General features: G+C 34.9%; 1 protein-coding gene and 1 long non-coding RNA gene across 3 annotated transcripts in view; both read right to left on the bottom strand.

Annotated features, from left to right (window-relative positions):
- MYO6 (myosin VI) overlaps positions 1–24900 on the bottom strand; it is a 142565-nt gene that overhangs the window by 56941 nt on the left and 60724 nt on the right. For both annotated transcript variants that reach the window (XM_081828566.1, XM_081828567.1), the window contains exons 3-10: positions 23919–23988; positions 19629–19702; positions 16193–16322; positions 14363–14468; positions 11566–11621; positions 6454–6551; positions 5801–5965; positions 1265–1345 (exon numbers count right to left, since the gene is read on the bottom strand). In XM_081828566.1, coding sequence (XP_081684692.1) covers positions 1265–1345; positions 5801–5965; positions 6454–6551; positions 11566–11621; positions 14363–14468; positions 16193–16322; positions 19629–19702; positions 23919–23988 — 780 coding nt within the window. The remainder of the gene's footprint in view (positions 1–1264; positions 1346–5800; positions 5966–6453; positions 6552–11565; positions 11622–14362; positions 14469–16192; positions 16323–19628; positions 19703–23918; positions 23989–24900) is intronic.
- LOC145723036 (uncharacterized) lies at positions 20470–23407 on the bottom strand. Its single transcript, XR_014147756.1, has 2 exons — positions 20965–23407; positions 20470–20904 (listed from the first exon to the last, which is right to left on the bottom strand). It is a non-coding gene; the product is annotated as an uncharacterized LOC145723036 (long non-coding RNA).

The following is a 24900-nucleotide window of genomic DNA, read 5'->3' as shown; positions in this document are numbered from 1 at the left end:
GTGCCGTGCTCAGTGGGGAGTCGGCTTAAGATTTTTTTCTCTCCCTCTCCCTTCCCCTCTACCCCACCCTCCACTCTATGCTCGCTCTCTCTCTCAAATAAAATCTTTTAAAAATAAATAAAAATAAAATGATAAATGTCAACTTAAACAAAAATTAACTGTCCTCATCTGCTTAGAATTTGAAATGATGGCAATTTTTATTTGCTTTCTCTGTTCTTTTCTAGGAACAGTAGAGACATAATTCATCTCACTCATTTCTTTTTTTTTTTTTTAAAGATTTTATTTATTCATTTGAGAGAGAATGAGATAGAGAGAGCATGAGAGGGGGGAGGGTCAGAGGGAGAAGCAGACTCCCTGCCGAGCAGGGAGCCTGATGCGGGACTCAATCCTGGGACTCCAGGATCATGACCTGAGCCGAAGGCAGTCGCTTAACCAACTGAGCCACCCAGGCGCCCCATCTCACTCATTTTGAAAGGAGTCAAAAGCATCTGATTCACACATTTAAAACTGAGTATAATAAAAACTGTACAAGTAAATACTCAATATAAAACTTAAAATAAAGAGAAAATGAACTAGTCCCTATAATTAATCCTGACTCAGTATTTAATAATTTAACCTCCTTGAGTAGATACAACTTAATACCACTTATTACTTGAACATTACATATTAAAATTTATAAGAGTTATTGATTTTTAGATTAAGGATTTAATGTTTTAAAAATAATAGTATAAATACATCTAATTACCCTTAGAAATATAATAATTAGTAAAACCTATGTATAAGACTTTCCATAGAATATTACAGAAATATGTTTTAGAGAGAAATACAACAATACATAAGCATTAGTTCACAAGAATGCTTACCCTATTTACTATGTACTTCAAAGCTTACTTCAGCCTTAGGGTAGAAAATAAATTATGGACATGTTCTATACTTAATCTCAAGTGGGTAATATAAGAGTAAGTTAAAAATGTTAGCAAAGGATAATTCTTAGGCAATTTTAATACCCTCATGTTGAAGAAAAAAAACAGGAGGAGAGCAGTACATTGAGGCCTAACCAAGAAGAACCAAAACTTGTAGTTTCTGTAGATACTAAGAGAGGCATAAAGTACTACACTGTGAGAGAGACTTGGATGAGCATTTTGTTTTTAAAGTATAAGCCTGAAAGTAAGAAATATTATTTGGGCTCCAAAATAAAAAATGTATCTTTCAGTATGATTTTTTTGTATTAAAGATTTTAATTTAAAAAAATAGTCTACTATACCTCAGGACTTTTTCGGTTCTGTAAAATCTGTTTGTCAGTTTCTTTGTTAGCAAAGTATCTAGTGCAGCCTCGGTTTAAATACTAGGAAAAAGAAATATAAATATAATAAATACAAGCCACGTGAAAATAATACAGAAGAAAACAAATTTATCAAACAGTGGTAACCAAAAAGAATTTTTAAATATAACTTGAATATCATTTACTCTCTCAATTACAACTGATAACTCATATATATTATAAACATTTTACTCCTACTAACCAAACCAAGGATGTTGAAAATCCTAATTTCTGAAAGCAGATTAAATGATTAACAAAAATCAATACCATAAAGCTTTCCTTTTTTTTTTTTAAGATTTATTTATTTATTTATTTGACAGAGAGAGAGAGAACAGGAACATAAGCAGGGGAGTGGGAGAGGGAGAAGCAGGCCTCCCACAGAGCCGAGAGCCCGATGTGGGGCTCGATCCCAGGACCCTGGGATCATGACCTGAGCTGAAGGCAGACGCTTAACGACTGAGTCACCCAGGTGCCCCAAGCTTTCCTATTTTTAAAGGGCAGCAATTTTAAATCTCAATGTCAAATATCTTCTTAAAAGTATAGTTCATAAAATAAGTACTACAGATATAATGAAAATCACCTTCTACTAAATACGTAGTCTCAAATAAGGACCTACACATGTGGTTTAATATGTCAAGTAATATTTTTAATGCTGAATAACAGAATAATATCCCTAAGCTTCTTAATTTCTGATTTTTAAAATCAGCTCTTCAAAACATGCCTTTCATATTTACTGACCGTTAACACTGACCATACATAAATTACAATACTTGCTTTATGAACTTTCATAGGTATCCAAATAACAATTTCAGCTTTTATCTCAATGATTTACATTGCTGCCCAGAAGCCTTTTAAAGACTAAGCACTTTCAAAACATAGAACAAGGGAAGCAGTTGAGAAGAAAATAATTAATTAGTCCCAAAGAGAATCTATTACCCACATTTAAGGGCAGGGGGCAGTAATCAGGAAGTACACAAGAAACAAGATGGAAAATGTTTTTAAAAATCTCAGCTTCTCTTGAATCAGGTCACTATGATCTCACTGTACCATGGCATGAATTCCAAGATTAAATACACCACACATCATATAGATGCTATGAAAAAATATAATACATTTTGAATGATTTGGGAATAAATTAATATTTCAGATGCTCAATACATTTATTTGTGTACCTCCATTACAATGAAATATTTAAATAGATAAAACCAGAAAATGATATACAATGAGTTGTTCTTTCTACCTTAGAATCTTTAGGAAAAAAAATAGAAGAGAGGGGAATAATATTGGTAAGCAATTTCAATTGATTATTTCAAAAAAGAGCTATTTTATATAGTAAGATAATAGTAGCTTAATCATATAGAGCCAAAACAAATGTTTTTTTTGCTAGCAAGGGTTTTATCTCCCCAACCCCAATTGCTTTATCAAATACTTGGCTTTTGGATAGCTAAAGGTAGTATTAAAACCTACTACTTGGGGCGCCTGGGTGGCTCAGTTGGTTAAGCGACTGCCTTCGGCTCAGGTCATGATCCTGGAGTCCCGGGATCGAGTCCCACATCAGGCTCCCTGCTTAGCAGGGAGTCTGCTTCTCCCTCTGACCCGCCTCCCTCTCATGCTCTCTGTCTCTCATTCTCTCTCTCTCTCATTCTCTCTCTCGCAAATAAATAAAATCTTAAAAAAAAAAATTAAAAAAAAGCAAAAACAAAAAACCTACTACTTGTTTTTTCCAATTTTCCTGTAACTAGAAAACTGTAACTTCTCTTGCTATCCATTCTCATTCTACCGAAGCTTTACTTCTATTCAAGGATCTTTGCATGACTATAACGAATGCTCATAAAACATATGCAAAAATATTTGAGTATTTGAATAATGCAACCTTTTAAACCTTTTATTTTCTAAAACACATGACTAGTTAATACAAATGTTTTGAAATAGATGTATCCCTACAATTCTTTATGTACCATTTTGGACAGAATAGTGACAAAAAATTTTTTTGGAAGTGTTCAACACTACTCTGGAATTTTTTGTCTTTATGACCTTACCTATGAGTTGTAACTGGAGGCCTAAACTAAACTACAGAAAAACCTGATGAAATTATCAACACACTTTCAAGTCACTTGAAGGCAGAATCATTTAGGGGAAGGGACATAGCGGTATGCATATGCATGCATGAGAGGAATAAAGAAGACAGCAGATATATCTGGGTGAAAGATAATATGGTTCCTCTAGTCTCCTCCTAACCACTGTAAGAACTCTAGTAAGAGAAGAAATCATAGCTCCCAGCAGTTCATACTACAGAGGCAGGAAACTCTGTGACCTAATAAAGAATTTCAGTACCTTCCTAGGATGCCTGCCATTGTGTCAGGAAAGGCTATACATTCTGAGACACACAAAAAATATGCTCCCAAGCCTCCAAACAGAAAGAAATGCTAAATTAAGACAAGAATAGTCACATTATTTTATCATTAACTCAGAGCCAACAAAGTCACATCATCATTATTAAATTTCATACGATTCATAGTAACATACTCCTTTTCTAAAAATCATTGTAGAGAAATCTACTTTCACGAAGATAATGTAGGCAACTAACTTCAAATTCCAATTAATTTGATGACTTCTAGAGAAGGTGGGACATTGTGGAAGTATATAAATAGATACAGTTATAAAGCATTTTAAAACAGCAGTTTTAGGGGCATCTGGGTGGCTCAGTCGGTTAAGCATCTGCCTTCAGCTCAGGTCATGATCTCAGAGTCCTGGGATTGAGCCCCACATCGGGCTCCCTGCTCAGTGGGGAGCCTGATTCTCCCTCTCCCCCTGCTCATGTGCTCTCTCTCTCTCACTCATTCTCTCAAATAAATAAATAAAATCTTTAAAAAATTTTTTTAAAAAACTGTAGTTTTAAATTTTCCAAATACATATTAAAAGAAACTGACTGAAGTAATAAAAGCTGAATTGCAAACGTACATACACACACACACAGAACAATAATTAAATATAATGTGTCACAATTCTCATGTGGAGGACTCCTGCCCAAAGAGGATTATCAGAATCACCTGGAGAACTTTATTCAAACTGCATTCCTTACCCATTCCCATAATTCCCAAATATTTCTCACAGGGACACTGTTTCCTAGCTGCAAATTTATAAATCATGCTAACCATTCCCAGTCTGACCACTTCTTGAAACTCTATTGGCTTGTGATTCTTGGCACGCCTGATTTTCCTTGTATTTATCACACAATTCCACTTGTGCTTTCTTGGGCAACTCTTCACCACTCATATTCTTCAACTCCAGAGTCTGGATCCTGGCACATGCTTTTCTACATTGCACAATCTCTCTGGATGATCTCATCTACTCACGGTCATAGTTTTAACTACAACCAGAGTACTGACATCTCCCAAACCTACCACTACAGCACCAACAATAATCTTCAGATTAGTATACCCAACCATCTTCTAATCCTCTCCCCTAAGATGCTCCGTAGGTTCCAAAACCAAACTCAACCTATATGCCACAAATCTTCCATCTGGCCCTCGTGTGGTATTTACATCCACCCTGTTACCCTACTTAAATTTGGAAAATTATTCCAGACTTCTCCTTCTCTCTACCATTCTCAGTCTCCAAGTCCTATCAATTTTACCTTCTAATATGTAACCAAATTCAGGCATTAAGTAACTTACTTCAACAATAGCCATAGGTTTCCAACCAATTTACCCATAGTTGCACTTTCTATCCATTCCCTCCCCTACCCCCCTTCAAGATACCCTCCATTTTAAAGCCAGAGGTAAGCACAGACTTACTCTTTAAGCTGTTTCTTGCTTTTCTTTGTTCATCTTTTTGCATCTACTAGGAATATTCTTTGCATCTTTCTTTCTCTGGTTAACACTTGAAAATCCTTCAGGATTCTGATCAAACATCAGCTGTTCCTTGAAGTTTTTCCAAAATCCCCAGTATCCTATGCATATCTATGCATTTCTTAATCTTTCAACCTATCAGTCAGGCTGTGTGTGTGTGTTTCCCACCATATTCTAAGATGCTCATGAGCAGGAACTGCTCACCTTTTTCACCTAGGTACAATGCCTGGTACCAAAAGGGCAAGCAATAAATATTTACTGTTGAATTAAGGAAGACAATCATGTGTCTTTCATTAATTCAGTGGTGAAATCTCTTTTTTTTTTAACAAATAAGTCAAAAATAATTTTAAAGCTAGCATTTCAGAACTATTATAGATTTCTTATTGAGTTTAAATTGATAAGTGGTTTCCTATCTATCCTTTTATCTTTCTGATTACATATCTCCTCATATAGTGTTATATTATAAATTCAGCAGTAAATCTCAATAGAGACCTATATTCTATCACATTACACTGGATTTAATGTAAGTTACCTACAACTAGATATCAGAATCCACTAAAATAAGTTTTAGAATTAAAGACAATTCAATTTGCAAAAACTGTATGTAATTTCTTCTCATCCAACCTACCCGAAAATTATCTGGGGAGCTCAAATGAAGTTTTTCTCTAATATCTTCAGAAGCACCAGCACACAACCTATAAAAGATATGATAATTCCTTTCCTCTTTGCCTTGAACACAGATTCTAGATTTCTCTAGAAGATAATGTGAAACAAATCCTCCAACAACTGAACTCTGAAAAACAAAACAGAGAGAAAATACATTTTTGCTTTTAAGGTCTGAAAGTACAACCTACCAATGTTGAATTATTTTTCTAATAAACATTTATCTATATCAAAGAGGTCATAATGGTTATCAAGTAAAGAAAAAAGATAACTAAATAAATGTAAGCTTACAATATTTATGAAGGTTATACTGAATATATATATTCTCCTAATTAGCTAAAGAAACAGAGAAACTCAAATGGATTTACAATGAGTTCAAGTACAGCACCAATTCTATCAAGACCCTTGTGTTTTTCTTTTTCGTTTTTTTTTAAAGTAGACTCCATGCCCAGCGTGGAGCCCAATGTGGGGCTTGAACTCACGACTCTTGAGATCCAGACCTGAACTGAGATCAAGAGTCGGACACTTAACCAACTAACCCATCTAGGCGCCCTAAAATCCTTGTGTTTTCCACAAACACTTCCCAAACATATTATCCCAAAACTCACTCTCACTTACCTTTTCATTGAAATGTATTTCTACAAATTTTCCAAATCTACTGCTGTTATTGTTGCGAACAGTCTTTGCATTTCCAAAGGCTTCTAAGAGTGGGTTAGCTATTTAAAAAGAAATAAAAATACTCCATCAAAAAAATAGCATGAAGGAAAATTACAAAAACAATATGCATAGTGTTTCCTTATTAATATAGAAAAATGTTTTCAAAAATATTACCATGAAGGAATTCACATGTAATGTCAAATCCTTCAAATATTTACTGACTACCACTATATTCAGGCCCTATTAAAGTACAGAAGATGGGAAAATTACTCAAATTCTATAAAAAGAAAACGTAAATGGCGTAAGAAAGACTAAATTTTAAAAAGTCATTAGGTTAACAAAATTTATAACTCAACTTTAAAATTTATTCCCTTTAATAAATTAATTGTACGGTTTTCACAAGTACATCAACCCTAAAGGAATAGTTATTATAATATAGAGATCCGCAAACCCCTGGTGAACAAAATACAAGCAAAAAGTTATTAGTTGACTTACTTTCCTAAAATATTTTATATATTAATAAAGCCTCCAGATTTAATATTCTTCCATGTATACCCAATAAAATCTAACATATACATTTACAGGATGACTAAATTTAAAATCCCAGCCTACAAGAGACTCATTTTAGACCTAAAGACACCTGCAGATTGAAAGTGAAGGGGTGGAGAAACATTTATCACGCAAATGGATGTCAAAAGAAAGTCAGAGTAGCAATACTTGTATCAGACAAACTAGACTTTTTTGTTCTTGCATTGTTTTTATCCTGCTTTGGTGACAGGGTGGTACTGGCCTCATGGCATGATTTTGAATATGTTCCCTCTATTCCATTATTTATAAGACTTTCATAAAGACTATCATTAATTATTTTTTTAATGTTTTGGTAGAATTCACCAAAGAAGGCAATGTGGTCTTAGGCTTTTCTGTGCTGGGAGATTTTTAATTCCTATTATTGGTCTAAGAAGATTTCCTATTTCTTGATTTCAAGATTCATGATTCATTTGTGGTAACTTGTGCGTTTTTAGGAATTATCCTGCTTTTTTCTAAGTTATCTGATTTGTTAGTATATAACTGTTTATAGTAATCTGTTATCACACTATGTATTTCTGTGGTTATCTGCCATACTGTTTTCTCTTCCATTTCTCATTTTGGTTTTCAAGTCTTCTCCCTTTTTTCTTAATGTAGTTAAAGCACTGCCAACTTTATTTTTTTAAAAACTGGTCACTACTTTCAATGTTATGATACTGCTTATTATCTCTATTTATTTCTGATTCTTCTTTGTTGTTTCCTTCCTCTACTAAATTTCAGCATTTCAGCTAAGTTTCTTCTTTTTCTAGATCCTTGTAATGTTAATTTGTTTATTTGAACTTTTTTCTTAATACAAGCATTCATAGCATAAATTTCACTCTAACATCTGCTTTTGCTGCATTCCATAGATTTTGGAATATTGTATTTTCTTTTTCTTTTGTTGAGACATATTTTGATTTACCATTTGTTTCTTATTTGGTCCATTGCTTATACAGTAGTGTGGTGTTTAATATTTACATATTAAATATGTAATATTTATATGGTAATTTTCCAACTTTGTTTTTTGGGTTTTTTTTAAAGATTTTATTTATTTATTTGAGAGAGAGCACATGAGAGGGGGGAGGGTCAGAGGGAGAAGCAGACTCCCTGCCGAGCAGGGAGCCTGATGCGGGACTCGATCCTGGGACTCCAGGATCATGACCTGAGCCGAAGGCAGTCGCTTAACCAACTGAGCCACCCAGGCGCCCTCCAACTTTGTTTTATCTCTAGTCTTATACCATTGTGGTTAGAGAATATACTTGGTATGATTTCAGTCTTCCTAAATTTGTAATAATTGCCATGTCTTTTTCTATGTGATTTAGTCAGGGACTCTTCTGTGTGTACTTGAAGAAAATGTGTATTCTATTTTTCTTGGATGGAATGTTTTATATATATATTTTAGAACCATGTATTCTGATGTATGCTTCAATAAAAAATGTTCTTGTTAAAAAAAAAAAAAACTTTGAGGGTACTCGTTTAAAAAAACCGTGTCAGAGAGGAGGTGGATAGGGGGATGGGTAAAATAGATAAAGGGGATTAAAGAGTACACTTATCATGATAAGCACTAAGCAATGATGTCTAGAATTGCTGAATCACTATATTGTACACTGGAAACTAATATAACACTGTATGTTAATTATAGTGGATCTGAAATAAAAAACTTAAAAATATTTTTTAAAATGAAAATAAAAATAAATTCCCAATGAACAAATGTAAAATTTTAATTGTTTTTATCTCATAACCATGTATACGCACCACATGACTAAAAAAGGTTTATTAGAGTCTATTGCTTGTTTTGTTTTATGTTGTTTTTAAGTAGGCTCCACCCAGTGTGGATCCCAATGCAGGGCCTGAACTCATGACCCTGAGATCACACCTGAGTGGAGATCAAAAGTCACTCACAACCAACTGAGCCACCAAGGCACCCATATTAGAGTCTATTCTCACACTCACCAGTCTCAACTATAAACATCCCAGATTAGTGCCAATATTATATATTCTCCATCTGCAACCTCATAAATTGCTTCACAATTGTTACTAGAATTTTTCTTATGCAATCTTTTAAAGTCCATCTCTCTTATTCTATCCCAGTAGAAAGCTTAACAAGTATCCAAACCCTTTTAAAGATCACTCTCCAATTGTTTCACTTGCCAAAAAACCTAAGAAAATATTAAAACTGAAAGAAAAGTTTGCATATATACCTAACCTTTCCGATGGGTAAGAAAACTGAGGCCCAACAAAGTCCACTGACTTGTGGAAAGCCACATGACTAGCTATTGGCAAAAGGGGGACTCAATTATAGGCCTCCCCTACTCCTTTATTGGTGACCTACTACTTTTTACTGAAGTATTTAATATATTAAGTAAAATATACAAAATTAGGATAAACAGCCCATCAGAAAATTACGTAGTGCTATTGATATACTCATTCTAAAACCAACAACCAATCTTCAATTATAGACGGCATCAAATGATATCTATGTTCTGCAAGTTAACATCTACTATCCTCTAGTAAGGAGCTGTACAATTTAGAATAATACTTTCCAACTTTTCTCAACTACAGCACACTACATATACATACACCACAGTCTCAGGGAAGAAACCAGGTTTATATCCAATTTGCAAGAGTGTTTGTACCTCAAGTAAACAAATCAGAATACTAGTTAGTATTTTATTAAATTAACCTATAATTTGTTCTTTTTTATTTATTCAATTTTAAAGGGTGATTCCCTCATTAAAGTGAGGTACTTTAACTGTAAATAAAGCATTACTTATGAGCTCTTCACACCTGGGTGTGTTACAATACCACAGTGAGAGCTGTAAGTAAAACTGTAAAATTATATCAAGAAACACAAAAAACTTTATTGATGCAAACTTTATAAAATTGTTTATTAGAATGTTAAAAAAAATAAGAAGATAGCAGGAACGGAAAAATGAAGGGGGGGAAATCGGAGGGGAAGACGAACCATGAAAGACTATGGACTCTGAGAAACAAACTGAGGGTTCTAAAGGGGAAGGGGGTGGGGGGCTGGGTTAGCCTGGTGATGGGTATTAAAGAGGGCACGTACTGCATGGAGCACTGGGTGTTCTACACAAACAATGAATCGTGGAACACTACATCAAAAACTAGTGATGTAATGTATGGTGATTAACATAACATAATAAAATTTAAAAATAAAAAATAAAATTGTTTATTAGTATTTCTGTTCATATACATGTATATTTCACATAATTGTGAAAAAATGTACATAACATTTGCTAGCTATGATTTATCAAAATGCATGAACACAGAAGGACCTTAATAAATTTTTGTTCAACTGAAATTTTTCTTTAAAATAGTAAGAGTGTTAAAATATGCTCTTAGTATAGCACATAGTTAAGATGCCTCAGTTTATTATATCCCACTTCCACAACTGGTAAGCTATATGCTCTTCAGCAAGCCACTTAAAGTCTTTTTACCTCAGTTTTTAATCTGTAAAGTAGGGATAAAATAGTACCTACCTCATTCTATGGGGATTTAAATTAGGAACAGATATTCAGCATATCACACAATGCATAATACATCTCACACATGTTAATTTCATCATCATTATGAGAAGACAGAGAGATATATGATCTGGTACCTCAGGAACTAGATCCCTCCTCCCCTGCCTGATGAGAAGGCAGAGACAATTTTGACAGTTCATAGTCCCGCTTTGGCTCTCACGCTTGCGGTCCATGGGTAGGTTTTACCTTCTCCCTTTTCCCCTGTCTCTGGCTTGCCTACAGGCCAACTGCATATGCAGTATTGCCCAGCCCACCCAGAGTTTTCTCTCACTCTTGTGTTACAGATTTGCAGCTTTATCGTGAGAGCAATATGAAGCCATTAAAAGACTGAAAGCAAAAGAGATCATCTCAACTTCCACACACAGAACAAATTACAGGGAAACAAGAATATAAGTGGGGGGACCAGAGAGGAATCTATGATGCAGGGTGGTGGTGTGGATTCAACACAGTGGTTGACTAGACCAGTAGTCTCCAAACGGGGTATAAGAAAACTTTCTAAGGGATATGCAAGCACTGACCTTATGGAAATCAATTTACAGACTCCTGCCTTCCAACTGTACTAATTCATTAAAATTTCCCCCAAAAAAACATTTTAATTCCAAATAACACTCTTCCTCTCTCCTTTGCAAAAAACAAGGTCAACAAAACAAACAGGAAGCCAGAAATCCTCCTGTATTTATTTCATTCATCTGAGAGATATTTATGGATCATATCTCATGTATCAGACGCTATTCTAGGAGACTGGAATATATAAAAATCCCTGCCTTCTTAGCATTTACATGGGGTGAGAGGGAAAACAACAGACATTAAATAAAGGAGAAGATATTTGAGCAAAGATTTGTAGGAGATGGAAGAGTCTTTTGGATCTCTGGGAGAGCACTCCAGATCACTTAGAGGATTCTCGTAAGTTCATTTCAGTACATATCTAACAATAAAAAATAAGAATTTTAAAAATTAACAATACCTTCAACAATTCTATCATCAATATCTTGGCCTGTTCCATAGGATTCAGTCAGATATCTGTTTAAAGTATAGGATAAAAAAATTCACATGACAACAATATTGCACACATTATAATTTTAACTTTATTTTTTTTAAGATTTTATTGATTTATTTGAGAGAGAGAGAAAGCACACCAAAGTGGGGAGCGGCAGAGAGAGAAAAAGCAGACTCCCCCCTGAGCAGGGAGCCCAATGCAGAACTCGATCACAGGACTCCAGGATCATGACCTGAGCTGAAGGCAGACCCTTAACCAACTGAGCCACCCAGGCGCCCCATAGTTGTAACCTTAACATTATTTAATACATGTAAAATTTAAACCTGGATCATCACTGTAACTATTCATTTAAAATTTACAGATTTATATTTAAATGCAACTATTCTGTTATACCTTTCTTTTTTTAAGATTTATTTGAGAGAGAGAGAGAGAACGAAGCGGGGGTAGGGCAGAGAGAGAATCCTCAAGCAGACTCCCCACTGAGCATGGAGCCCACTGGGGGCAGAGAGAATCTTAAGCAGGCTCCATGCTCAGTGTGGAGCCCGACTTGGGGATCTCACAACCCTGAGATCAGGACCTGGGCCAAAATCAAGAATTGGACACTTAACCAACTGAGCCACCCAGGTGCCCGTTACTTTTTAAACACTTAAAATTTTATTTGGATTACCTTGAACATCAAAATCAGCACTATTTTTAAGCTGTTTTTGGAAATATTCTGACTTGAACCAACTATTTGGTTTTAAAGATGCCACACTTTTCACACAGGAATATTCATCGTCTACATAAGATTCCAAAGTCTTCTGTGATAGCATATTAACTCAATCTATATGGCTAGAGAAAGTGAGGTAATCTGCCATTGAACAACAAGGACATTACCACTCTTCATGTTGTTTTAGCCAAAGATTAAACAGTATGGAAGAACTATTTTCCTGGAACATTTCAAAACAAAAAGTAATCTTTGACTTAAAACATAAGTTTGTATTATAAGTTTACAGTTTCTAAATTATTTGTTCATTTTCAAAGCTGTATATAAACCAAAGACTCACCATATGACTCTTACATACAGAAGAGAAAGAATAAGAAATTGAACCACTTATAATTCCCAGAGTATTAGGAAGCACTCACTTAACCAGAATTGCATATACATAATACACAATAACAAACTTCTAAATTAATTTTGTACAAATAACTGAATACCATACATCTACATAAAAATAGCAAAATTTCAAGAAGGGCCCCCCCCCAGCAAAGGACTAAGACTGTGATACAGTGGGAATAACACTGGTGAGAATTCAGAATGCACTGCTCCTAGCAGTAGCTTCAACACTCGATTTAACATCCCTACGTATGTAAACTGAAGGAACTACACTAAAGAGTGCTATGGTTCCTTCTGTATTTATAATGCAGTGATTCTAAACAAAGTATAGAGTGTAATTTGACGGCAACAAAGGGGATACACTGAGAGGAGGGTGATGAGGAGATGGAAATAAGAAAGCCAACTGCCATAAGTTTAAGGTAAAAAATGGTTTCAACCACACTAACAGCAGGAATACTGAGAACAGAATGTAAAGGTTGAATTTTGAAGGAACATTCCTCGATTTCCTTTTGCCTAACCAGCATGGGTCTCCTCTAGGATCCTCACAAGAACATGTCAGAGATAGTTTTCAACAATCTAAAGCTTAGCTTCCACATAAGGTATCTGGTTTTAAAAGGGCCAGAGACTACCATTTCAAACTATGTCATAAAGTATGCAAGGGGCACCTGGCTGGCTCAGTCGATAGAGCATGCAACTCTCGATCTCGGGGTTGTGGGTCTGAGCCTCATGTTGGGTGTAGATATTACTTAAAATCTTTAGGGCACCTGGGTGGCTCAGTGGGTTAAGCATCTGACTCTTGATTTTGGCTCAGGTCATTATCTCGGGTTGTGAGATCAAGATTCTATCTCTCCCTCTACTTCTCTGAAAAAAATAATAATAAATTAAAAAATAAAATCTTTAAAAAATACAATAAAATAAAGTATGCAAAAGTATACAAAGTCAACCTGTTCAATCAAAGAGATATTTGTATCTCTTTGTTCATAACATGTTCAGAGCAGCACTATTCCCAATAGCCAAGATTTGGAAGCAACCAAAGTGCCCACTGATGAATGAATGAGTAAACAAAATGAATAATTATGCAGCCTTAAAAATGAAATCAAGGGGCGCCTGGGTGGCCCAGTCAGTTAAGCATTTGCCTTCAGCTCAGGTCATGATCTCAGGGTCCTGGGATCAAGCCCTACATCGGGCTCCCTGCCTAGCAGAGAGTCTGCTTCTCCCTCTCTCTCTCTCTGACCCTCCTCCTCACTTGTGCTTGCTCTGTCTCAAATTAAAAAAAAAAAAAGGAAATCATGACACATGATACAACACGGATAAAACTTGAGGACATTATGCTAAGTGGGATAAACCAGCCACAGAAAAACAAATACTGTATGATTCACTTATATGAGGTATCTACAGTAGTCAAAATCATAGAAGCAGAAAGCAGAAGGGTAGTTGCCAGGGGCTGGAATAGAGGGAAATGGAGTTGTTTAACGGGCATAGAGTTTCAGTTTTAGAGATAAAAAGTTCTGGAGATTGGCTGAAAAACAATGTGAATATACTTAACACTCCTGAACTGTACACTGAGAAATGTTTAAACTGGTAAGTGTTATGCTATATTTTTTATCACAAATTAAAAAAAAAAATAAACTTGTTCAAAATATTCCAGGTTAGTTAAAAACTCCTCACCTTAGAACAAATTTTGTATTTTCTGTTTTGCCAGCTCCTGATTCTCCAGATACGATGATAGACTGACTCATCTTGAGCACCTTCATATCTCGAAAAGCCTTATCAGCTAGGGTCAAAATAACACATTAAGGATGAGCAGTGTACTAAATACAAATATACTAAATGATACAAAGTTGTCTTACTATCAAAGAATACTTGCTCTTAAAGAAATTATAAATGTATGTTTACAGTTAGTAACATTTTAAAATAAAATCAAGTGTTCAAAACATCTCTAAAAGTTTTTACTTTAAATGTCCTATCTTATTACCCTGTCGGCTAAGTAATATGAAATCCAAATAAACAACTCTTATGTTTGTACTAGAATGTCTTCATATTACGATCTGTGGCTCAGTTCTTCCTAATTCCAGAGCAGACCAAAAAAAAAGCTCAGTATACGTAACTAATGAAGGGCCCCAGGGAAAAGCAAGAACAGCTACCAATTAAGAAATCTGGTAACCAAAAATTCTGCTGGAGAAAAAACTTCGTAACTGCAAAATCTGTGTAGTAGTACTACAAAGACAAGCTGAGCACAATTTAAGTCTGTTAAAGTGGTCTCATATTAAAACAATTTTAATTCAAAATTAGGTCCTAACCAATTGAGCTCTATAGGACAACTATTTCTCATTTCAGACATGTGCTACCCATACAAATGAAGAAGGCTTTACAAATGGCTTTTACTCTATCGGACCGAATGCAAACTGCATGCAAGAGTATATCCATCCTTCTGACCAGGGGCTAGGACAAGGGGAAAATTTATCAACAATCTGTTCCACCCACTTTCATGATATTATTCTAGACATTTTTTTTAGTAGTAAACAACTAAAAATAAGTCAGTTTACTTACATTTTAAACATATAATTTCTCTCCAGTGATGAGCTCAGTCATATTCAGGTTCTAAGGATTTTACACCATTTTGCTAGCTGATACAAAACATACTAATGCCCATCAGAGCATCTCAGAACCAAAAGTCAATCTGCTATTGCACTGGATTTGGCTGACATATTCACTCTGCCTAGTACATAAGTCAGCCAAATTGGGAAGTGAAGCCTTGTTTGGTCAAAACATAGGCATGAAAAGAAACCCCAAAGAGAAACAGGCTGCACTAAGAACTACTACCAAAACATGTCATCATTTAACTGCTGATTATGTCTGGATCCAAAAGGTTAACATCTCTGTACTTGCAGTCACCAGCTATGGTAGGGGTGTGTATGTTCAAAAAACCCCATCTCTGTGTTCCTCAGAGCTAAAGATGAGAGAAAACCTGAGAAAGGCAAAAACTGCTGTCTTCCACATGGATTCCCTAGAGATATGAAGCATATATCATTTCTAATTCTTAACATTTATAAAGTCCTGATGCAAGATAAGGTAGGGAAGACGTCTGCTCTTATGGCTCATACCTAGCCTTAGTAACACACTCACTAGTGATGACCTGGGTAAGAGTGGAAGGCCTGGGCCTCAAAGCTATGAAGGAGGACACTTTTAAGATGGAGCTGATTGTGTCAAGGAGTAAAAAAGAACCGTTAGGGCAGCTTTTATTCCATCCAACTTTCAACATATTTAAGAGGACGGAGACACATTTAACAAAGATAATGATGTATAACTACCCCATGAGTTAGCTGCAAAAATAGTCTTCCCCATCCTGTGTAAGATACATGCTTCTAAATAATGGTGATACATTCAAAATGCATAAAGGCCCACCAAAATACATATTCAACTCATGGTATCTTTTATTAATCCAAAAGAAAAACAGTAAATTTGTACAATATAAGGAAAAAAAAATAAATCACTTACCAATTGCAAAGACATGAGGTGGCATTGTCCCAAGAGATTTTCCTTGATATGACTTTATTGTTTCTGAAGAATATATTTTAGGTATGTCAAAGTATGGGTTCACTGCAATCAGAATGTTGGCGACATATGTCTAAACAGAAAAGGCATAAATATAAAATTTTCCAATTACTATTTTTATTTAAAACTAAACAAGGCTCATAGGAGAAAGAAAATACAGCAAATACAGACCTTTAATTCTCTATATAAATTAGGACTTCCAAATCTGCTTTTCAAGCCCTAAACATACAGTCTACAGGACCCCTATTTCTCTAATTCTTAATACATATTTTCATCTTCTCATCCTATATGCATCTCAAACTCAGCAGATCCAAAATTAAGATTATCTCTCTTGACTACAGTTTGTCTCAAAGAAAACACTCTCCTCCTATATGTTCCCTCCTGCCCCCCCGGTTCATGGCATCACCACCAAGCCACCACAGACATTGAGACAGAGGCTGAGTCTAAGCCTCTATTTCAATCAGCCTTCTTCGCTGACTCTACTTAAGAAATCTACTCTCCTGGGGTGCCTGGGTGGCTCAGTCGTTAAGCGTCTGCCTTTGGCTCAGGTCATGATCCTAGGGGCCTAGGATGGAGCCTGGCGTCGGGTTCCCTGCTCAGCGGGAAGCCTGCTTCTCCCTCTCCCACTCCTCCTGCTTGTGTTCCCTCTCTTGCTTTGTCTCTCTCCATCAAATAAATAAATAAAATCTTAAAAAAAAAGAAATCTACCCTCCTATATCTATTCCTACAGCTCAAGTCTTAGTCATTTATATTCCTCACCTGGACTACTTTATTTACCCTGCTACTGAAGAGCTTAAAGAGCTCATAGGATCCTCTAGACCAATCTCCATCACTGAAAGCCAAGAATTAATTTAGTGCTCTAGTGAGCACTTGGTCCCAGATTTTTGCAAAACAACATATGTTAACCATTGTCTAGAATATTGACAGGCTAAATGTTTAATGACCAACTTAAGTTTGCTTTTAAATTTGGAATTTAACTGTGGCTCTAAAAGACCAGAAAAATGCACCAACAGGATTTATAAAATTCCTTGTGGGTAGAAAAAGAGTTGTGGTTTAGCAATTAGCTGTGGTTTACTGGCCAAACTAGGGCAGGCAGGACCATATTTTTCTCTTTTGTGCTTCTAGTCGTAAAAGGGAAATGATGCAGAAACCCTGAACTCTCAGACTACTAATCTAAAATTCAATGAATGCTCTCAAAGATGTTTACTGCAGTGGAGTAAAAAATTTTTAAATTCCAGGTAATAATCTTTCTGTAGGAAACAAAGGAAAGTAACAGACATTTTAGTAGCCAATGAAAATGTTAAATGTGAGTTAGCTATTGTTCTACTCAAGTCTAAGGAAGAATTATGATAATTCCGGTTGGTGAGAAATAGAAAAAAATCAAATTTAAACTTTTATTCCAAACTACTACCATTTCTTCCATATGTTAGAGTAATAATAACTATAGTTATGTATTGCTGATTTTTAATAGTTTTATAACTAAAAGACATAATTGGCTAGGAAAAACATACCAATCATGGCCTCAGATAACTTTGAAAATACTGGTTTTCCAAACAGAAGCTGATGATGCCAAAAAGCCACTATCTAACAGAGGTCACTTGCCCAACTGCATACACATCTTAGGAAAAGAAAGATCAAAAAAGCTAGGAATAACCCTAAAATACTCCAGAGCGATGTAGACATTATACATGAAAAACAAAAACTTAAAGTTCACAAATGGATAATTTTTTTATCAATCATGCAATTTAGAAAAGACCTGTAGGTCAACTAAATGTGAAAAAAAAGACAACTAATTTTCTTGAAAGTATAACAAATATGCGTATAAATCTTCAGTTATTAATGGTCACAGTCAGCAATGTGCAATACCACAGCAACATAGGAAACTTAGTAAAAGACCAATAAAAATCCCATGAGTGTCAAGCTTTTGTATAAATATCCCAAATAAAAATAAAGTATCTCAATTCTTAAAAAGTAAAATCATTCCTTGTGAAAGTAATAAAAATTTTCCAAATTTCTAGAAAAAATATTAAAACAATTAAAATTTGCTAAAATAAATATGATTGCTATACCACCAAGTAATGTAAGACATGTACAGAAAAAATAGTGACCATTTTTACTTGAAAGATGGTATTTCCTGGTTAGAGCCAAATCAACTTTTAATCACTTATTACAAGTTCAATTGTTTTAACAAATTTAAAAAATTTGCATTATTTTGGTAACTAAAACAGCATTTAGCATACAGCAGATTCTCAATATTAGTCTGCTGATTGAGTGAATTTTGCTTCTAAATGTATTTCTAATCAAAAAATAGCCATATAACAACCTAAATATATTCTGTTTAGTCAATTTTGAAAAAAAATCAAAGAAGAAAGTGAAGACTAATATTGTATACAATTGAAAGATGGCAAGTAAACTCTCCTGAAAAAGACAAGACTAGTTCTATTTCCCAGCTGTCACTATTAGGACAGATGGCAAAGACTAAAGGTAATTTAGTCAGAATTAAGTGAGTATAATTAGGCAAATTGATAGTGATATAAAAGATTAAGACTGCCATTTGAGCTGGGAAGAGTCACAGAAGCCATGTGTTTTCTTCTTTCAAAAATAATGGAGCCCCATCTTTATAACAGGAGAACTACAGTGGGGTAATTTATCTCCAGCCAACAAAGAAATCTACAAGGTCATATTAGAATAAAACCTCATACATGCCCAATGAATAATTATAATTGAAACATACTAATTAAGTATCCATCTGAACAATGTGGTATAAATCCTAACTAACATCAAAAGCACTTTCTTTCATTTTTTAATATTCTGGTTTTTTAAGGTAAGTTATCTAGGGTTTAATGAAATATTGCAACTATTTAGGCTTTATGATGTGTTTTAGTGTTCTTGAGATTTCCTCAGGTACTGCTTTCTCTTTTAATTTACATTTCTTTGTCATCAAAGTATTTATTTCAATATATATTCTCTTTATCTTTATAAGTTACCTTAACTTTTTGCAGAAAAATGTGGAAAGTGAATTAACTAAATGGTATCTATAAACATATGCCAAAAATAAGAAATCAAAATCCCAATTAGTGTTTTTTTTTGAAACCACCAAATTGGATATTTTTAAGTCTGAAAGATATCAGATGATGCTCTGAATTCATTATTTCATTCCACAAATATTCATTAAGTGCCTACTATGTACCATGCATGTTCTAAACCCTGGAATTAGAGCAGTAAACTAGAAAAAAATCCTTATCCTTATGGAGGTCACATTCTATTCAACAGATCAAATAAGATTTCCTGTTAGAAAATTTCAAGCTTGACAAAATCAAACAGCAGCATGTAAAACAATTATCCCCACAAAAACCTAAATCATATGTAAAATACTTACATAAACTCTGTCTTTACTGTATCGAACTTTGATATTATGAAGAAGAGTGGCTTCATTTAAATACATTAGTGAACCTGAAACATAAAATTTGTAAACCACTAAATATTTGAAGAAAAGCAAGATAAAACAATACTATCTTAATCTGAATCACTTTGATCCAAGCTAAAATCCACCTGCTAGGTTAGATTTTTTTTTTTTTTTTAAGATTTTATTTATTTATTTGACAGAGAGAGAGAGTTAGCGAGAGCAGGAACACAAGTGGGGGAGCGAGAGAGGGAGAAGCAGGCTTCCCGCCTAGCAGGGAGCCCGATGTGGGCTCGATCCCAGGACCCTGGGATCATGATCTGAGCTGAAGGCAGACGCTTAATGACTGAGCCACCCTGGCGCCCCTAGGTTAGATTTAATTCCATCTTTTTAAAACGCTGGGACATGTAAAACCCCAGAGGCCAATTTAAAATACATCCAGTTTACATGTGTTACAGTGATATTTTTAAACAACAAATTTCCAAACAGGTGAGTACATCTATTGAGTACCAGGTGAGTATACATTAATGAAAGTTGATGAAAGTTGACTAAGAAGTTGAGTACAATTCAAGTGGAAAGAAAGTACTACACTTCATAGAGTGTTGATTTTAAAACACTTTCAATACAACAAAGTGATTATACTAAATAAATCAGATGCTCAGAATTTTACAGAAAAACACAAAAGATAAAATTTTAGAATGAGAAGGGACAATCAGATCATTCAGTCAATGCCTTACAACTGATATGAAATAAGAGTCCTGGGAAAATTATATGTGTTAATCCAGGACATGCAGCTAATTAACACAATCAGGGTAGAAATCTTGTTTTTCTGAGATCTGCTCTACTAATACATCAAAGTATGTATTATATACATACATATATACACACACATATAATTGTTAATGTGCATTGTATTATACATAATATTATCATAATATACTCTGACTTATTCTTTCTCCCAGCCTAATATTTACTCTCCCAGCCCTCCACTCCCTTGGGTTTCATTTCTTCATTTCTACCACATGCTACAGTAGACAAAACCACTCTTTTTCCCCAACCACTTTGTTTCTATTATTAGCACTCTCTCTCTTCTCTAATCCACCCAGACTACTCAACACATAAATCTAACTAAACTAGAACACTAATTAAATCTTTCTCCTCTTCAAAAAACATCACTGGGTTTCCATCAACTACCAAAATCCATATTCAAGTCTGATATTCAAGGCCCTTATTAAACTTGCATTCAACTGACCTTTTCATATAATTTTCCGTAATTCCCTTTACTATGTAATTACCTTTACATTCAACTGACCTTTTCATATAATTTTCCGTAATTCCCTTTACTATGGTCTAACTTGCAGGCAGACTAAACTACTTATCAAACCCAAATATATTCATGCATTGGAGTCTACCTCTGTATCTCTAGGTGTCAAAAGTCTACCTACACTTTAAGGTCAGTTCAAAAATTATCTCACAAAGGATAATTCCCCATTCTCACTACCACCACCACCACTAGAACTACTTTCTTCTTTGTACTTTCTTTAGGGTGCTTACCACAGACCAATCCTGTCAAACAAGAGTCTCTTGCAGTATCTATCTCAAAAAAGACTGCCTAGGCCTCTATAGTCACATAATGCAGCCAGTTCACTTCCCAAGCACATATGTGGCACTGTTTTCTTTTCTTTTCTTTTTTTTTTTTTTAGAGAGAGAGACAGAAGGGACAGGAGGGGCAGAGGGAGAGGAAGACAATCCCAAGCAGGCTCAATGCCCAGTGTGGAGTCCCACGTGGGGTTCGATCTCATAACCCCAAGATCATGGCCTGAGCTGAAATCAAGAGTCAGATGATTAACTGACTGAGTCACCCAGGTGTCCATCTCACTGTTTTCTAATGTCACTTATAACAGAATAAAACAAGAAGTTAGTGAGTGAAGCCTCCTAACAGTTGAATGGCATCTTTCCCTTGAACTGAGAAAGATTTAGAGAAGGTAGGCAGCAGAGGTATATCTAGTTTGGCTTCTGGTCACCAACCTTTCTATAACCCTGCACTTCTTCCACCTTCATCCCCCAGGAGCCTGATCTACATGTCACCTTTTCTTATCCAAAGCACAATGCTAAACCACTCCCCCTTCTCTCACCTTCCTCTGAACTACCATTCTGAAATACCATTTACCTTTCAACGTCTTAATAAAATGAAATACCTTGAGTAGTACAATTTAAGAGGAAGACCCTTGTGTCCGTTGGCAGATATTTCACAACTTAGGGATTCATTTAGTTTCATTAAAAGATATTCATGATAAGGCTGGGGGTGTGTGCGGAAGGAAGTAAAGAAATGAGAGCAAGTCGTCATTCACATGTTAGTATGGCCTTATATTATTAGCTTTTTCAGGGGAACATACTGTGGAATTAGGAATTCTAACTTAAAGGAAGCAGAGAGAATATCATATAACCATGTTTTAAAATATTAATTTAAGAAATGGATTAAAAAAATTCAAAACCATTTATTATGTTTAGCTACATGCAGATATGTAAACAAAAAACATTATTTTAATATATGAAAAGGATTAATTCGTAGTTCTGAATGTTCCAGCAAGTTTTAACAGAAAAGAATCATTTCTCTGATTTTAAATACTGTAGAATCGCATTCTTTTATTTCTTTCCTTTTTTTTTTTTTGGTTCTGATTACTGTTCAGGAAAATATTATGATACAAATTCTCCAGCAATTTTGGAAAGAAACTCTACATTTTTTTTCCTCAATCTCCTATACCTAATAATAACAGCTACCATTTGAGAGACTGTTAGAGGTCAGGCACTGCACCAAGCATTTTAAATATGTCATCTCTACACATGCAACATATACATTATTACTATTACTCCAAATTTAACATGAGAAGCTCAAAGAGGAGAGATAAATTGACCACAAGCACACAGCTTCCTAACAGCACAGTCAGAATCTGAACTCAGGCTCTCCCTGAGTCCCTGGCTCTCCCTTACTCCACTATTCCACGTTGTCCCATCCACATATGGGAACCTTACAGGCTTACGCAAATGTGAACTCCAAAGAAAAATCAACAAGGACAAAATACATTCCTTTCTCTTACTTTTTTCTTTTTTTAAGATTTTTTTTTTTTTTAAGATTTTATTTATTTGACAGAGAGAGACACAGCGAGAGAGGGAACACAAGCAGGGGGAGTGGGAGAGGGAGAAGCAGGCTCCCCGCCGAGCAGGGAGCCCGATGTGGGGCTCGATCCCAGGGCCCTGGGATCCTGACCTGAGCCGAAGGCAGACACTTAACGACTGAGCCACCCAGGCACCCCCTTTTTTTTTTTAAGATTTTAAGTACTCTCTACACCCAGTGTGGGGCTCGAACCCACAACCCCGAGATCAAGAAATGCATGCTCTACCGACTAAACCAGCCAGGAGTCCCTTTTTTCTTTAAATGGAGAGTTTTTAATGTCAGATACCATTAATGATAACCAAGCAACGGGACATGATTCTTAAAACACTGCCAAATAGGGGTGCATGGGTGGCTCAGTTGGTTAAGTGTTCAATTCTTGATTTCAGCTCAGGTCATGATTTCAGGGTCATGAGACTGAACCCCACTCGGAGCCCTGTGACTCCTGCGGGGAGTCTGCTTCTCTCCCTCTCTCTTTCCCTCTGTCCCTCCCCCAGCTTGCATGCTCTCTCTCTAAAATAAATAAGTCTTTAAAAAAAATATTGCCAAATAAAAACTGAAACTGCTTAACCTTGAAAATGTAAGAATAAACATGGTCTGGTCACCAAATATGCTCAGATAAAATACAATGTTCTAAAATCAATTTTTCAATTAGTACCTATTATACTTCTTTTTAATGTTGGTTTCCCTTAAACAGTGACATTAAATGGGTCCTCTTGATTCAACTTCCAAATTACTGAACCACATATACTACTATAAAAACTATCTGATTCTAGATGAGCTTCAAAATAACTCCTTCAGAACTGTTAAGAGATTTTTGGTTCAGGCTTCATAGTAAATTATTACCGTTTCCCACATTTACACAACTGAGGTAACACTAAAAGGACATTCAAGACTCTCTCACCAAAGTGCAAATATGAGACAATAATGAATTCAGGACTTTTGAGCTCCCCCATTCACATGAACCTTCATATCAAAAGGCTACGTTTCTTCTGAACCAGTAGAGTATACCTAGTAATATAACCACTAATTTACTTTTTGGAAGGAAAGCTTCCTTTTCTGTGCTTAGAACTATTTTTTAACCTGATACTTACAATTATCTTCCACATTTTTTTTGCTGTCTTCTTCTGCAGGGAACACTTGGTTTATGAGAGCCAAAAATGTCTAACAAACAAAACAAGAGCTCATTAAACTAGAAGCTTATAAACAGTAAGAAAAATAAAGGAGCTTAATTGGCCGCATACCTTGTAATAATGGCAACAGTATGCTCTTCATTAAAATGTAATACAAGATCCTTCTATTTAATAAGTCACTAACCCAAAAAGAGGATAATAACTTTACTCAAATATTATCCACTTTACCATGAACATGAAATCAAGAATGGAAATCAATAAAAAACATCCTGTGCTCTAACGCCTAGCTAGAATGGGGCAAAACAAGAAGTATGTTAATATTAAATTTACATGGTACGTACTTTAACAACTTTTTAAAAAATTTTTAATGTTTGTATATAAAGCAGTTTTATTGTTTAAAAAAAAGTACATTCAATTAGATATACCAACAGAACAGACTATTATTTAATTAATGCTACTGTGTGAGTAAAACATATTAGACCCAAATTCCTGTATAGAAATGTATCAGAAATATAAACAGTATCCAAAACTATTTGGTCTATAAAATTACAGATATCCATGAATAAGTCTGTATTTATTATACCACTTAAATGCTATGGTAGAAACTCTAGAATTAAGACAGTATCTTGCAAGAGAGAATAAATGATCTCAAATTACATCTAAAGAGTATTAAATTTTATTCATGTCATTCTAACAGTCATCTATAAATTTATACTTCTCAATTACAATTACTCTTGTGGTTGAAGTTTCCATCTATATCAAATAAAACTCTAAGGAAAAATGTTCAATTATTTTAAAATAATATTTATAGGTCTACATTTGTACATATATGCCAGAGTATAAGACAAGACTACTGCTATAGTTTACAGAGTAAAATCCAGGCCGCTGATACTACCTTAATTCAAAGTCACACCCAAATTAGAAACTGGTTATGCCTAAAAAC

The sequence above is a fragment of the Leptonychotes weddellii genome, chromosome 8 (genome assembly GCF_054177405.1).
Source record: "Leptonychotes weddellii isolate Sample4059 chromosome 8, ASM5417740v2, whole genome shotgun sequence".
NCBI lineage: Eukaryota > Metazoa > Chordata > Mammalia > Carnivora > Phocidae > Leptonychotes > Leptonychotes weddellii.
The sequence above is the reverse complement of the archived record's forward strand: the minus strand, read 5'-3'. Positions and strand labels throughout refer to the sequence as shown.